This window comes from Acanthopagrus latus, chromosome 4, assembly GCF_904848185.1.
Source record: "Acanthopagrus latus isolate v.2019 chromosome 4, fAcaLat1.1, whole genome shotgun sequence".
In the NCBI taxonomy this organism is placed as follows: domain Eukaryota; kingdom Metazoa; phylum Chordata; class Actinopteri; order Spariformes; family Sparidae; genus Acanthopagrus; species Acanthopagrus latus.
In genome coordinates, this window is record NC_051042.1 from 32709946 (window position 1) to 32727323 (window position 17378).

The window sequence follows — 17378 nt, forward strand, 5'->3', positions numbered from 1 at the left end:
TTTACAGTTTGGAAAAAGAAATTGGAAAATTAAAAACCTGCAAGCCGACAGCAGTGAAGGAAACACTCAGGTCTTTAACTTGAGTAAAGGAAAATACTCCTGATTTAAAAATCTGGAAAATTCTGGTTCTGGTGATTAAAATAAATGATGTTTAATGACCAAAAATCTTTGGAATTGGTCCAGTGGATCGCCTCAGCGTGGAGGTGCGACAGCTGCATCGTAATCCTTTGGGGCAACTGTGATTATCAAACCTACGTCTGTTTGTTCACTCATGGACTGAGGTTGTTTCTCAAAGGTTCAGACAAAATAATGGACCGATTCCTACAAAGAGAGACCTTTTTGTTAAAGGTGCAACATGAAAGAATAATTCACAAGTTCATGAGTTGGGAATGAGACTCAAAAATCATCTCTTTAACGAACAGGTCTCTCTCCGTAGGAATGGATTCTGTAATTGTTTCCACTTTTATTGAACGTGTCTTTGACGGTCAGAGTTGCTCTGACTGTGATTTCGTCACAGTCGTTGCGGTCATGTTGCGTCTGCCAGCTCAGGCGATCCAAGTACAAAACATTTTCACACCAAACAAGTAAAAAAAAAAATTCCCCTTCAAGTAAAAGTAAATATAGTGGCAAATTATATCTGAGGTGTTGAAATAAAAGTACTGTTCATTCGAGTGTTTATTGAAATTAAACAACGTTAGGAGTTTAGAGGGAAACGTCACTACGTGGTGGAGCTGTAAACAACTCATAGATCTTTTAAATGTGACCCAGATTACAAACACTACATCATGTACTGGACAACACTAAATTACTCTTTAACCATGTGCTGTATTTCAAAAACTTGACATTTTATCCCATTTTATGTGTTAAATCCTTGTCTTAAAAAAGGCTGTGGAATAATTGTGGTGGAGTAAAAAACAAAGTATTTTACCTCGAAAATGTGTTGGAGCGGATGTATAAAGTACCATAAAAGGAACAAAACTCAACGTATAGTATAAGTACCTCAAAAAGTACCTGAGAACAGTACTCGAGTGAATGTACTCAGTCAACGTGCAGCAGTGAGAGAGGGACAGCGTTCAGTCGCCCCTACAGAGGTCATCTGTTCAGTGTGTTTATATCTCTGAACGACTAAAATAAAACGTCTATTTAGATCATATACACATGTGTGTGACATCAGAGCACATGCTGCATTCCCTCAGCTCGTGACGCCGCCTGGCCTGCGTGCATACAGCACACTGTATCCATAGAGGCGCGAGTGTGTGTGTGTGTGTGTGTGTGTGTGTGTGTGTGTGTGTGTGTGTGAGAGCTGTGCGTCACTGTGCCAAGGAGAGAGTAACTGAGGCCCGGCAGCGCAGCAGCTCCTGCCGACAGGCCGAGTGACGAGTGCTCAGAGCCCTCACATGCCGGCCTACAGGGATCGGAGAAGAAGAGCAGGAGCAGCAGAGAGATGTACTCATTAAACATGGAGAGAAACACAGCAGGCCGGTCGCTGCATCGCCGCATAGAAGCTCGCTGCCATGATGAAACCGAGGCTGGGATGTTTCTGAGGGCTGCACGTCGAAAGACAGATGAGACTTTGAGGCCTCACCTGCGGTTGTGTTTGTCTAAATCTGGCTTTTATTAGCTCACCACTTGTCTGAACATTGTAGAACCCGAACACTTCTTTCATAATCAGATTTTAGGGGATCCGACCGCAATATGAAAGAAATCTAGCTTTAAAAGCTGAGTGTGAAATCCTCTGAGCCTGGGGATGAAATTCTACAAGCTATGCAGCAGCAAGCAAGCCTAGTTAAAGGGGTAATGCAGCCATCTATTCCTGCACTTTCACCCCATTCACACTGGACAAAACAAAAAACAAAACACTTCAACAGCAGCCTGTTCTCACCTACGATGTGTCAAATACAGCCGCCTGCTGAGTGGCCTCGCGCCTCTTAAGTGTGGCGCTGTAGTTACTCCTCAACTTCAAAAAAAGTGAGAAACTGAGCTTGAGTGTGGTTAGTCTGATGAGCCACAAACTGCACCTTCCCCTCTGCAGACTGTGGTTCACGTCCCGTCGGACACCAAGAGTCCAGAATGATTTGTTTTTAAAGGTGCAACATGTAAGAATTGGCCACAGCAGCAGCTTGTTAGCTCAGTTAGCCGTGCAGCTAGCGGTCTGGACGTGCAGCTTGGAGCTGTGGACCAGGCTGGGATGTTGGTAGCTGGTTAGCATGCTAACTTCAGTAAACATTTATTTAAATAATACAGAGGTCACATTGATTAAACTGTAATTTCTTCACATTCTGTTAAATCTGAGTTTAACAAACATGAATGACTTACTTGCATTCTTACTTTCGATTATATTATGTTACATGTGTATAAGTTTAGAGGCTGAAAGCAGTTATTTTAACCCAAAGTATCATCTTTACTTAACTTGCTAACCAAAACTGTTTTTGGTGCTTAAATTTAACCAAACCAAACCAAAGTTGACAACTTAAATAACAGTCCGAAAGTCATAATCAGTCATAAAATGTTGACCGTTTACAAGCAAAAGCTTTATTTAGCTGGTCTAAAGGGGCCTATTCTGTAACATATTAGGGCCATGTAGTGTTTTTTTCTGAGCGTCATTAAACATAAAGGCAAACTCGTCTACTGGCAACGGGATAGAAGTCAATTGAATACTTTTATCTAGCTTGCTGGTGTTTAAAAAAAAAAATCTAAACACATATTTGCAGTAAATTTGGGGTAAAAATATTATTGTGATCAATTCCAAAACTTGGAAAGTATGAATAAAAGATCCTGCGATAGGCTGGACTGATTCGTCCTCCGTGTCTCCCGCCGGTGTGCGTAAATTAATTACAAGACAGAAGACAGATGCATGAGAAGCCGAGCACTTTCTCCAATGTTCACCTTCAAGGTATTTCTGTCCTTATCCAGATTACCCTGAAATCCCCATAAGACCTGGACAATCCTAAGCCACGCAGGGCTCTGGGGCAGCCCCTTACTAAAACCTCCTGCTCTTCCCCCAGCAGACCACAGTTACTGACGCCTGTTTCACTCTTTATTCACACCTACACCTCACAAATAATTTTTACTGTATATACGCTCGTGTCCGTAGATCTTCCTCTCACTGTGTGTTTATCAGCTATAAATCCTGAAGCTGCTCCTGCTTCCCTGGCTGACCATCAGAGTGTCATTTCCACTGTGGGCAGCTGTTGATCGGGCGCGTGCAGTCCGGCATTTCTCCTTTCCCGTCTTAGCTCATTCCAGGTGAGGTGAAAGGCCAATAAAGCAAAAGGACGAGCTAAAGGAGCTCGAGGGAGTCTAAGTGGGACACCGCCTGGTCCAGTGACACGACAGCGTACTGTAATCTTACCGGGAACCTTTCCATTGCAGTCAGCCACTCCTCCTTGCCGGTCGAGCCAAACACATGACAACAAGCTACACAAGAAGACCGTCTGGCTTGAATAAGAGATCATTAGTCTACAGCCACTTTCCTGCAAGAGCCATACCCAACTGTACAATCAGCCCTGTGGCCTAAAGAGAGAGGATTAGAATTAGCAGTACACCCACGGCCGGCCACACCGCCCCTGCAACCCTGCGTGACTCCACCTCTCCGCGACAGCTTAGTTGTGTTTTTTTTTTTTTTTTGAAAATATCAGATGCGGTTCTCCGGGGCCGCTTCAGACGACTCGGAGAGCGTTAGATAATCACCGGACTCCCCCCCACCCTCCTCTTCACCTGCTAAAACAGGAGCGCTGATGTCACCGTTGCATGAGGGATCAGTGAGCGACACGAGCTGCAGCGCCGGGCTTGGCACACAAACCCGACTTGATTTAAACACACACCGACACCAACACAAACACTGAATGAGGAATGGGGATTCGATGTCTGCATGCCAACACACACATTCATGGACGTCGGTAAACACACACAGACATAAAGCCCAGATTTGTTTTGCTAAAATAAAAATAAAAAATGAAGGTGTTTTTAGTCGCAAGGCTGCAACTTATGATTAATTTCATCGTTCAATCTGTTTACTTTCAAGATCAACCGATTAGTTGTTCGGTCTATAAAATGATACATCTGAGACGCTGGAACGACAGATATTTTGGTACATTTGCTTGTAACCTGATTATCAAAATAAAATACGTCACCTAAATGATCGATCGACAATCAACATTTCAAGTCTACTTTCTACTGACACCTACTGGGATCTGGTGAAACGCGACTATTTCAAATAAAACAGCTGTATTCTAAGGCTGCGATTAAAGATCAGCATCATTGTCAGTAACTGTTTCAATTAATCGATTAATGTCTGAAAATGGTGATTAGCTGCATTATCCTCTTATTAAAAAAACACATTACAGCTTTAAAAGTGCAACACTCAAATTTAACAAGAAGTATCAACAAAATGTGAAGTAAGTAGTTGTGTTGTTACGTCAGAGACATTCATGTGTTGTGTTGCAGATACCTATTGAAGTTAGCACGCTAACAAGCTATCGTTATACACACCTACACTCCCACAGTCTGGGCGGAGTCAGCGAACGAGACCGCAAGCTTACATAGCAAACTTATAATCCCGCTGCTTCACTGGAAACTTTGAGAGAACGTGCCCCGGTAAAGAATGACCGACGTGCACGTGAGACCAGCAACTCTGAATACCTGCATCTGTTTCCAATGGAATGAATCACTTGTTCAAACATTGCTGCACGTCTGTCAAAAGCAGCCGTGCAATTTATTGTACCTGTCACACCTGCCTGATTACATTCCTCACAGGTCGTCTGTTGTTACTGTGTGTATAGTAGCCGGAGACGCTGATTGTAGCTGCATGAAATAATATCCTGAAACATGCAGTGTTATACACAAGAACATGTTAATATAATAAGACAGCATTCAGATATCTGGGCTGAATCATCTGCAAACTTCAGCTGTGGAGCCTTAAATGTTAGTTTTTAGTTTGTTTTATAATAAATGTTTTTATTTTTGTGTCCATGTTGAGCGTTCACACGTCAGCACTCCATCGTGTCGCCCTCCACTTTTAACTGGTTATGATATTAATACAGATGCTTCTATATGACCTACATAAGTAAACAACACCATCAGCAAGGCGACTGGCTGTGTATCTAATGTTGGATTCTGATTTAACCGGGTTGAATAAGTAAAATAAACTTGAACTGATCCTCATGGTGGAGTTCTGAGGATGCTGAGAGAAGCTGCTCTGTAGTCTGGTGGTACGGCACTAAAAAGATGTTTATGCTTCCTGTTTAATGAAGGGAACAGTGTTAAAAATATTTTTTCTAAAATATTCTCTCATTCGCTCCGTCTCTTTTAAAAGAAATGCACACCCGGACTTGCCAGATCAAGACCTGTACGAGGAGGCGATGGTGCTCACACCGCTTCGGTCCACAGGAGCCGACTGAAGCTACAGAAGATTTAAGCTCCTTGTTGCAGCTTTAAAGATGGAATAACAATCATAGTTTTTAGTTTCCCACACACGAGAGTATATCTGACGACACATATTGACATTTTACGCGTAGCTTGTTTGTTTTTTTTAACAGTCCGAGAGAACAACCCCATCCACAGACAGTTAACTAGTGGACAGTCTGGCCTCGCTGTTCCCCTCCTGCCTACTGTCAGTAGCACATGCTCTGCAGACAGACAGAGAGAGAGACGCTCTGTGGCATCACATCCCTCCTGTAAATGAACTGACTGTGACACAACTGCTCCTTTTTTAATTTAGGCCGACTAATGCAGTTGTTTTGTAGAAGCTTGTTTTGTAGAGTGTGTCGTTCGACGCCGGTTGGTTTTGATCGGTTGGAACGACGAGCTTCCTCCACTTACGACGAAACTAAAGTAGCTTCATCCACCTCAGGTCAACTTCATGAAGTCAAAGCTGAGTTATATGGCGTAAATTCTCCTAAATAACAATAATAAAAGGCACGTTAAAGATGGCTCTCTTCACATTTAGTAAACATCGAATCAACCCGGGTCATTTTCGCTGTCTTTCACTGACGAGATTAAACTGGACGTTCTAATCCTGACCCGCGGATCTGAGAGGTGAAAAGGTGCTTGTGATGTTGCAGGCCGACACATGTACATTCAGATCCTGATTTAAGAAAGCAATGCAGACAGGCTCACTTCCTGTTTCTGCATCTTAGTCTCAAAAAATGATTTGCATGCCACGGACAAACGGTTCGCTGCCGTCATGTATCCTGACGGTGTATTTCCCCTCGCGCACAGTGAAGCCTGAGCAAAATTCAAATGTATAAAAAAGAAGTGACCAAAACAGGGAACTGACCAGAATATATTTGTTATCATTTGGCTAAAGGCCAAAATGTGAGTTCAGCTTTGTCTTGAATTGTTGTACTGACCCCAGAAATGTGTCCTTGCAGCCACACTCATACAAACACAATGTGCACCATCTGTGCGCCGCCCCGTTAAAACTGTACAGACACATCAGCCGAGGGTACAGTATATCTTCAGAGCGAAAGGCAGGACACACTCCAGAGAGTTTTGCGTCATAGCTGTGTCCATTAAACTGAGGGAGGAGACGAGCGCTGCCTGCTTAATGCCGCGTTCAGCAGGTGAATGAGTGTGTTGCGTGTTTACTACAGCCAGTAAGCTGCAGGCCTGTTCACTTTAAATCCGGTGAGGCTCTCGTCTGCTCAGAGCTTCTTTAGAAAAGAAAGGCAGCGAAATGAAGTCAAAGCCTCGGGAGCGTTTTGATTCTGAAATATCATCAGATCAGGTGCCAAACACTGCAGTGAAATACCCATCAGCTTTATAATTTAATACTTAATCTACCAATTTTTGGTGCTTTGTAAATCTTTCCTCAGGACGAATCTCTCTGCGTCGCGCTCTGTGCTCAACCTCTCCTCGGTTTATTCTGGCTGCACGGACGCTGGTGTGACGGAGCGTGAAAACGGCCAAAGTACTCCAGTAACCAGATGCTGTTAACACGGCTGCTAGCATTGTTACCACGCTGCGTTGTGTGCGGTTACAGTTGTGTATGCGAGGTTGAACACGCGCCTATGGACACTGACACTGTGACTCTATGCAGGAGACATGACTCTCATGTGAACTCTTCCTTTTGGAGGAACAATGTACACGGTGTTCTGTACACGGGGTACTTTTCAAAACCACTTCAAAGAGTCGGACTAAGACCTTGAGAAGTCTTGGTATAGAGGGCACGCACATGACGTCACTGTGGCGTCTGAACAAGAAGAGCACTGAAAATATGGCCGAAGAGTAAATAGTTTTACCAACTTCATAAAAGCAGTCACAAGATTTTAAAGACCACAAAACTGAGGAGAAGAGAAGACAAGAGGTCGAGACGACTGGAAACACAGTGCTGACATGTGAAGAACTGAGCCAGGAGTTTTACACTTCAGGTTTTGTGAAAAGATTTTTGGTGAGATGACTGAAATAAAGTCTGTTGTTAACACAAAACGAAATTGTCACTCAATTGACACTCATCCACTCACTAGTTTGTCTTCAAACTATTCTAACTCAGCATTTCCAACTTGTAGAGCAATTTATAAAATCAATTCAAAGTAAACTGTAGAAGGAGGCATCGTGGTGAAACTACCGTGGTGTAGTTTATAGCCTGACGTTAGTGGTTTTCTTCTGGTGATTGAATTTCTGCTTCAAGTGATGTTCGTTTGCTGGGCAAAGTGTGTATAATTAACTCACAGAGCCCCTTTCAAAATAAAGTTTTAAATGCCAGGAAATGTCTCAGACCGATTCCTCTATTACCAAAATTGTTGTGGATCAATCTAATAGTTGACAACTAATCATTGTCATCTGTCATTGTAGGTCTAAAGAGAACGACACGGTGCTGTTTTCTATGAATGATCGCCTCATTGTCCGCCTCAGTATCGTCCTCTCACTGATAAACGTCTTGGTGCACGAGGCAGGAAGCCACATTAGAGACACACATCGGCAGCGTGACACCTCGACCCCTGCAGATGCTCGCGGCTCGGGAAAAGCCCAGAACTTGGGAGCGACGCAGTCTCTGGGAGGAGCTTTTAAAAAGGCCACCAGTGGACCTGGGCCCACTCACATCTACATTCCTGTGAGCTTCTGAAAGAGAACAGAGAGCTGCTGCCTGCCACAAAGTAAACACTTGTAGTGCCTTGTTTTGGAAGAACACCATTTCCATAATCTCATGAAACTATCACATGCTGACCTTATGATACTAAATTCTTAACCTGGAGGGGGAGCACAGCGAGCTTTTCAATGAGGCCTTATTTGTTAAGACTATTTCAAAAACAATGGGAGGTTCTGTTTCATAAGCACATGCACCCAACTGACACCTCTTAAATGAGCTCGCTCTCGGCAGATGAAGAGACCCACTGTATCTACACTCAAGGTGACAAAGGGATTTATTATGTTCTTCTCCTGATGTGATTTCTACAGCTGTGAGACTTTGGTGTCACTGGATTGAGTACCGGAGCCTCTTAATCCTCAACAACAGACTGTAAGCAACACATTTTACGCCGGCTGTATACAAAACATTGTGTAGGGTGATGAGCTCAAGCTGCCGTACATCAATCAGTGGACGCTCGGCGCTCCACCGGCTCCATCTCGCTTCCTCTCAACTGCTTCTGCTCATGTGCTGCTGGAGATAAATTAAAAAAAAAAAAAAAAACAGAAAAAAGAAATCACCCCCTGCTGCCCCTGCAGACACTCCAGACAGGAAGGGAAAACTCACAATCACTCTGCAGCTGACGTGTTGTTTAAACAAAACATAATGAACGGCTTAAGTCATCTGCGTTCGAGAAGCTGGTGACGTTTCGTTTGATGTCAGTGGATGTAAATTGTGCTTCAGTCTTAAAGGAGTCGTTCAACTTTATTCACTTCACTGCCAGGAGCTGCATTTGAAGATCAATACCACTCTGTCTGTACACTCAATATGAAGCTACAGTTGGACAGTAAAAGGCCGGTTAGCATAGCTTAGCATTAAGTTGAGTCCAGCAAAAAGCTCCCTGGCTTTAGAGGAGCTGGTAAGAGGCTAGTTGTTTACATTTGTTTATGCTAAACTAAGCTAAGTGGCTGTGTGAGAGCTGGCATGAATCATTTTAATTATTATTACATTAACATAGAGAAATGCCAAACTGTTCCTTAACACACACGTTTGATTTGAGTGGATGTTTTTCTCCTCGCTGCCCATCGGGGTGAAGATCATTTGCATTGTCAGTCAAGTTGTTTATCATTTTCTTGTTTTATCGGTTTCTTATTTGGTCTGGGAAAAGCTGGAAAATGTTGATCAGTGTTCCCAAAAGCTGAAGATGACGTTAATCAACCCAAATAATCAGTTCACTGTCATAGCGGAGGAACGAAACCTGAAAATATTCACGTTCAAGAAGCTGGAATCAGACAGTTTTGACTTAAAAACAACAATTAAACTGATTCATTGACAATCAAACTAGTCAGCAGTTACTTTAATATTTGACAACGTATCGATTAATCGTTCATGGATGTACTGATGATAAACTGGTTTCAGTATCTGAGGCCTCGTCTGCTCCTGGAAAGCTGCTCAGTAGCATGTGAAGCCACAGAAAGTTCAGACTTCCTGGATGTAAAATTCCCAAGATCTCGCTCCACCCTCTGCTAACTTCAGTGGGGATGAAATGACTTAATCGTGCTTTCCAAATGTTTTCAGACCCAACGGATCAAATTCTGAGAGATAAACTAATTATTTTGTGGTTGTGTTGCAAGAAAACAACAAAAAACAAGTACATCATTTCACAATGGAAGCTTCTGGGAAAGACTCTGCTGGTCCCATGTGAATGATGTGACACTGGAATTACACAGTTCGGCCTCTAGCTGCAACGATGATTCAATAAGCTGTCAAATATTAAATTAATCAGCAATATAAGATCATATATAGCAAAAGTCGTCTGATTACAGCTTCTTGAATGTGAAGATCTTCTAGTTTCTTTCCTCCTCTATGATAGAAAACTGAATATATTTGAGTTGCGGACAAAACAACATCTTGTGCTTTAGGAAACACTGACTGCCTTTTTTTCATTAACTGAAATAACTGAGAAAGTGGATTAATCGACAGTATAAATAATAGTAAGTTGCAGCCTAGTGAGCACTTTGTAGAAGGACGTCCACCTCAAAACATTCATGTTAGAGGAACATTTTGACATTGTTTACATGGTTATTCCCGTCTTAAAAGGAACAGTTTCACATTAATCACGTCATTGTCAAGAGTTTAATACTGCTTCTCAAACAGCCGAGTAGCTTAGCTTAGCATACAGACTGGAAGCAAAGGGAGGCAGTTAGCCAGTAACCCTGAATACTTTTGGGTTGTGGACAAAAGAAGACGTCATCTCTTTACATTTTTCTGACATTTATAGAGAACACAACTGATCAAGTGATCTAGAAAATAAATAGCAATGAAATTAATCATTAAATGCAGCCCTAGTTTGTCTTCTGTGTAAGATCGGTGTCGTCCCGGGGCCTTGGTGGTGCCTTAAAGCACCAAACCTCAGCTCTGAGGAGGAACTACACTGCTAACTGTGGCAGCGTGCCAGCGGTTAGTGCCATGCTCTAGGCTATAAAAGCCCATTGTACATATACACATGACATCCTTGATAGACATAGATAAGAATAGTCCACCACTTGATCCAATCAGCAGCTGTAAAGACAAAGACAACAGCAGGGCCGTTGAAGTCAACTGAACGCTAACAGTTCTGTGGGTGCGCCGAGGGAGCGCGCTACGCTAAAACCCACAAATGTCATTGTGACGAGAAAAACAGCTGTCAGTTCCAAAGACAGAGTTGTATTAACTCTGGATATTCAGGGAGTAAATATGTAAGAACAAAAAAAAGGAGCAGCAGACAGGAGAGGAGCCCAGAAGGTTTGATAGCCAAATGAAAGAAAGTATAAAAAATAAAAGCGCGAGAGAGAGAGAGAGAGAGAGAGAGAGAGAGAGAGAGAGAGAGAGAGAGAAGAGCCAATATCAGACTCCCTCCTCTCAGCCAGCAGAAAAAAGCACAGTGGATTAATTCATCACCATGCTGAGCCTTTGCCCTCCTCTGGAATACATTACCCAATGACTCTCAACTTAGACTAAACACACACACACACACACACACACACACACACACACACACACACACACACACACACACACACACACACACACACACACACACACACAACTGACCAGAGAGCGCACACAAAAACAGTGGGAGAGAGAAACTGACAAACGGGGAGAGGCTGCCCAGGTCAGCGGTGTATCATATCTTGCTACACTAAAGTAAGATGGATCACGTGAGGTGTTTGGTCCAGAGGCTGCTGAAGTTTCTCTGCTGTGAGTTAGCAAGTGTTTGCTTTTGGTTTTCAGAAAAAAAAAGAAAAAAAAAAGAGCAGCTCTGTATGCCTGCCACTTCTGATGACGGGGGCTTTAAAGCCGGGGACGGTAAGAATGGAGAAAAAGCAGCAAGAGCGATTCTGAAAGTATCCTCCCTCCTCCCTCCAGAGTCACTCCTCCGAAACACAAGACACACTCGCTGCCTGACAACATCGACTGCCACCTAGCTCTTGCTGGGACATATGTGTTAGCAGCTAGCACACTACGTTACACAAGCTCTCTTAGCTTCTTTAAGAGGAATATAACATGCAAAAACAACTGTGTTAAATGGTACAAACATACAAACACAAGCATGACAGCCATCACAAATGTGTCATAGCTCAAAAAAGGCTACATACATTTACTCCTTAATGTTGTAGATGTGTTGATGCTAATGTTAGCTGCTACAGGAGGCTGTTAAAGCCTTGTTTTTGGTTCAGGGGCTGTGTGCTTTGTGCTAACTGGGTTACAGCTAAACAAAAGTATGTCGCTGTTGCTGCCACTTTCTCATGGGTTGGTTCAGCGGCTGTGTGCTTAGTTAGCTAGCTGCTGAAAAACAGGCACAGAGGCTGTGTGTTTTGTGCTAATTTTAGCCGCTGAAGGAGGCTGTTGCTGCTGCTGTGGCTTACTTCCTTCTCTTAGGGGCTGTGCTTTGTGCTAACATTAGCCGCTGAAGGAAGCTGCTGCAACTGCTGCTGTTCTTTGGCCTCTTGGCTTTATGTCTTGTGCTAACTAGGTTAGCGGCTGAGCAAAAGCATATCACTGCTACTCCTGCTCTTTTGTTGTTTTGCTTAGGGACTGCATGATGAGTTAGCTAGCTGTTAAATAACATGCTTATGGGGTGTATGCTGTCAGTGTCACATCCCTGTCATCGCTTACCATGTCCTCCTACCTAGCATCTCACTCAAATGTAAGAAAACACTAAACGGAAACGATGTACATTGCTGTTGTTAGTGCTAACTGCTGTCAAGTTAGCATATTAGCACAATTTCAGCTGTACTTTCTGTGCCATTCTTGTGCAACTAGCTCGCTAACGGCTTTAACAAAATGTCCGACTAGCCTTGTGGAAGACTGCATTCATGTGCATTAGAGGCCTGTGACAGCCACAAACACTGGATTTGTTTTTCTCGTTTGATTTATTGATTTCTGACAGGATTTTCTACAAATATTAAAAGAAAAAAAATAACTTAGCAACGGATGTTTTTTGGGGGGAAGTCTGAGGAATACAGCTGAGTGACTCCTCCATTTATGTTAATACATGCAGAGGCTGGAATCAGGAGGGTATTACTCTCCAGATACTTATAAGCTTAGCACCTTTTATTGCCCTTTTCCATTTAGAGTAGGACGTAACGGTAAAACTGATTCTACATTTGCTTTTCGGGGTGGTAGTGGTGGTGGTAGGGGGGCTACTTGAGTTCCTTGAGTGGGGGCAATCAGGCTGGAAAAGTCGAGGCCAGATAAATGGTGTTGTGTTTGGCTGAGGTCTTTTCTCTGTGTCTGTATGGCCACACACACACACACACACACACACACACACACACACACACACACACACACACACACACATATATACACACAAACACGCACGCACGCTGAAAAAAATGCCCACTATCACACGACCTTGTACTTGAGCCTTATCATCGGCGGAGCAGCCCAGATGGTAACGTACCCTTGACAAAGACTCACATCACACTCCCAAACTTTCTATTGAATCTTTCTCACACTGCAGACGCCTGCACATGTTCTCTCCCCGTCTCTCTCCGGGTGTAAAACAATGTAAGCAAAGATACAGCACGGCTTTAACGTTTGCTTAGTTCAGTTTTGCGTAATGCGCTAACCTTGTGCACTCTACTGTAAGCCTGCCGTGCGTGGATGTGGAGAGGAGTATTGTCGTCCGTTGGTGGACGACGGAAGAAACTAAAAATAAAAGTGAAGAATAGCTGGATACAAACTGTTTGAGATCAAATATAAAGCAAATTTCTGCATCAAAATGTCTAAAGATGACCAGACTAGACTTGAGTTGTGTGGTTTAATTATCCAAAATGTTCACACCAGAGAAATCTGTAATTTTACTCAAGGTTAACGGTGTGTTTCCCTTGATCGCCCCGTCGCTTTAACTTCCAGGGAAAACATCAGGTGATACGTCAGAGAGTGAGGAAGGAAGTGTGACTAATCGGCGCAATTGCAGCAAATGTATTAATCACTTTTTATCTGTCATATCTCTCTCGGTTGTCTATACAAGCCTCTGGGTGATTTGTTGAAGCGGTTTAATGCCGCTGGACTGTGGATTTCTTTGGGAAGCACTTTTCCACAACAGTCCAAAGGATGTGACTTTTAGCGGCGTCTCGAGTGCCTCCTCTCAGCTGACAGAGACGAACAGTCGCTAATGTTAGCTTAGAAATGAGAGCGCTGATGTAAACAAACTACTGGCCTCCAGCACAACACAGAAGTTCAACAAAGACTACAACTCCCATGATCCAACGCTACTTCACAATGTCATCGACCTACTTATTTTGTTTTAATGGCTTTGACTGCGAGATCCCTGGTGGCAGAAATAAAATCACTTCTTCTCTCCAACAGTCTAAAACCTGAGAGACATTCAGTTTACAGTCACACAAAACAAAGAAAAGCAACGAATCCTCACATTGGAAAAATAATTTTTGGCAATATCGATTGAAAAAATGCTTTAAAAACTGATTGGAAAGAAACCAGAAACAATTCACGTTCAAGAAAATCGAAATAACAAAATTTAGATTTCAAACTGATTAATTAATTATCAAAATATCAGATGATTAATGTAACAAGTTGACATTTCTATTCCCAAATATGTTCCAATTGAAATGGAAGAAATTAATGTGCTTTGCAAACACAATGTGTGCAAACTAAATGTTTTTTCGTGCACACAATTCCAGAACAACCAGTGGCCTTTACTGATCTCTTATAGGAAGAAGAAATCAACAGCAGGCCTTGAACGCATCACGGCAAGATGTCTGATGAGAGCAGCTACGACTTACTTTTCTATATACGTTATGGTAAAACGAAACCTGCTCATCGGGGGGCGACCGCACGTCAAAGATGACACCATACAGAACAGGGATTAACCATTTCCAGCCGTAGGAGAGTTGTATACCATTAGTCTAACTCAATCAGGGGACTAATTCAATCAAAGGCACAGTGGGCGTCTTGACGTGGGGGCATCTGTCACACTGACTTCTCACTGCATCCTGCACTGACATTTGGCCACAAAATTCAGCTTGACAGAGGCCCTCGAATAGCCTGCGGACCGTCAGACGAAACGCACCACATACTCATGAAAAAACAACCGACGCGCAGCGGCCGCTCGTGCGCCTCTAAATTCACAAGATCACACTTTTTGCAGACGCCTGCAGATGTAAACCCAAACATCACAGCACAAGCTTCCTTTAATTTTATTAAAATCTAGGGGCTTCTGCGTCATTACTCGTCATTTAGAGATGGAGTAAATGTTCTCAGCTCGGCACTGTGTGAACGCCGGGTGCTCCACAAAAGGGGACGAGGCCTTTTGCACATGAACACCAGGGATCTTCACACATGTGCCTCTGTGGATATGTTGTAACCTCTTACACAATACATTAAAAGGGCAAATAATACCAAGAATCATCATCAGCTTGATTAGAAACACCTATTTAGTCCCTGCACACAAGCAGGCACAGCACATTTTGTTATCCTCTGTTGGTGTAATTATTTGTGGTCCAGTACACAAATGGGACTGTTATTTTTTGCAGTGACGTAACAACACTGACTGCTAACTTTTTGCTGCCCTTTTCACTACACAGTGTCCAGTCACACACACACACCCACCCCCTTATCCACTTGCAGGTAGGTTTAAGAGAAGAGAGGACATCCTATTAAAAAGGATAACGGTCAGAAAGGTGAATCAGAGGCCAAAGCTCCGTCAACCGAAAAGAACCCAATGAAAGCTGCTCTATGATTAGAGTCTGGTTCTATAAAGTGCATCGCTCCAGCAGTAACTTCACATAAATCATGTAAACCAGCTGAGAAATGCTGCAAATGTCCGAAAAGAAAGATTGCCTGAGGTTAAGTGTGGAGGCCAGCGACCCAGCGACCTTTCACTGAGCGTGTCTCACAGGCTCGTACGAGGGGATTCTGACTTTAAAGACAGCTAAAGGACAACTGCACCCAAATATGGAAATTCAGTCATTATCTCCTCATGCTGATGGAATATAAGGTGAAGTGTCGCAGTCCACAAAACACTTCTGGAGCTTCACAGTAAAACAGTGTTGCAGCGTTCTGCTAAACAACTGAGTAGCTGGAGACTTGTTTCAAAATGTAAAGTAACAACGGATAAACTATACTAAAATGGCTCCATACAGCTCGTCTGGTGTAATTCAATTCTCTGAAAGCCCAGAGATCCCAAACTGATATAAAAAGATGTTTTTTAACCATTTTAAAAGCAGGAATCTTCACTGTAGCTGCTGAGCTAAAAGCGCTAGCTTGCAATTCAACAACAACAACAACAAAAAGAAATAAAATGGCTCCATACAGCTCATCCGGTGTAACTAAATTCTCCAGAAAGCCTCAAGATCCCAGAAAATGTTATTTGCAGCCTTGATGTGTGATCAAGCAACAAACACTCAAGCTAGCATTTTTAGCTCAGCAGCTACAGTGAAGCTTCCTGTCTTTCTGTAGACACGATTACACCAGACAAGCTCTCCAGAAATGTTTTGTGGACTGCAAAACTTCACCTGACTCTCCATCAGCACGGAGGTGAGGAGATGACGACTGGATTTTAATTTCAGGGTGAACTGTTCCTTTTAAACTTGGGGATGTTTGCCATGTTGGTAACGGTTGCTCACATTTGATTGTAAGGGCTAAAAAATAAAGTTTGACTGATTCTTCTTGCAGACAGGTTGAGCAGATAATCTCTGAATTTTCATTCATTTGAGTAAACTTATCCTTTAAATTAAAAGCATATTAAAGGGGAATAAAGTCCAGTTGTAAAGAGTTTTGGCTGCTGTCATGGATTCATCAAATTTATTGTAGCTTTAATGTTTCTATTCTTTAATTTTTGTGTCCTGAAAAAACATATAATGTACATTTTATACATAATATTGCTTTTTAAAAGAGGCACTGTGTAGTTCGGAGCAGCCTCAAAATACAAAACGCATATCAATGAATATAAGAGGGAAATTAGGTCCCAGAAACACTGTTTAAAGCTAGAAGGATGGCAGGGTCCGCCACATATAAACGGAGTAAAACAGTATGAAATCGCGTCATCCTCTAAGGTTGGTTTGTTTATGAAGGTCTGTCTTGTCCATAACTACACGGTGCAGCTTTAAAGACTCACTTCTGGCTTCAAACACAGTTCTGTGGAGGGTACCTTCCTCTGAGAACAGCTCGTTTGGTCAGTTATGGAAAAATAACAATAATAATAATAATAATAATAATAATAAATATGAGTTCACCCAAAAAACAAACAAACAAACACATAGTGCACCATTAAAACGTGACTAATACATTTTGTAAATATGATGTTTGGTGTCAAATCAGCAGCTTTACACACAACACACACACACTGAAACACACACACTTGTGTAAGTGTAATGAATGCAGGTTGCCTCACCTTGGAGCTCGGGGGTTTTAGGGGTAGTCCCGAGGCAGGATTTCCTTGATGCTGAGTGGTATTAGTCTGCTGGGGTGAGTGGGAATCCTCGGACTCTTTTCCACTGTGGTAGACCACCCTATCAGAGATATGAATACTTGAAGCACAGCCCATGCTTCAACCCACTTCAGCCTTTCTTTTTTTTTTTTTTTTTTTGTTGTTGTTGCTTTCAAGTGCTTTGCTTTAATGTCATTCGCCTTCTTCCTTTTTTTTTTGTTTCTTGTGTTCTTAAAAAATAGGGTCCACTCTCTTCCTGTCAAGTGTCCACTGTTTTAAATATATATATAAATACATGTATGTGTATCATCTAGGCCACAGCAAAGCCGCTTCTCCAATTGCTCTGACACAAGGCATGAATAATATATCTATATA

General features: G+C 42.6%; 1 protein-coding gene across 1 annotated transcript in view; it reads right to left on the bottom strand.

Moving 5' to 3' along the window:
- pde8a (phosphodiesterase 8A) overlaps positions 1 to 17378 on the bottom strand; it is a 56089-nt gene extending 38711 nt beyond the window's left edge. The window contains exon 1 of the mRNA XM_037095209.1: positions 16968 to 17378. Coding sequence (XP_036951104.1) covers positions 16968 to 17120 — 153 coding nt within the window. The 5' untranslated portion in view covers positions 17121 to 17378. The remainder of the gene's footprint in view (positions 1 to 16967) is intronic.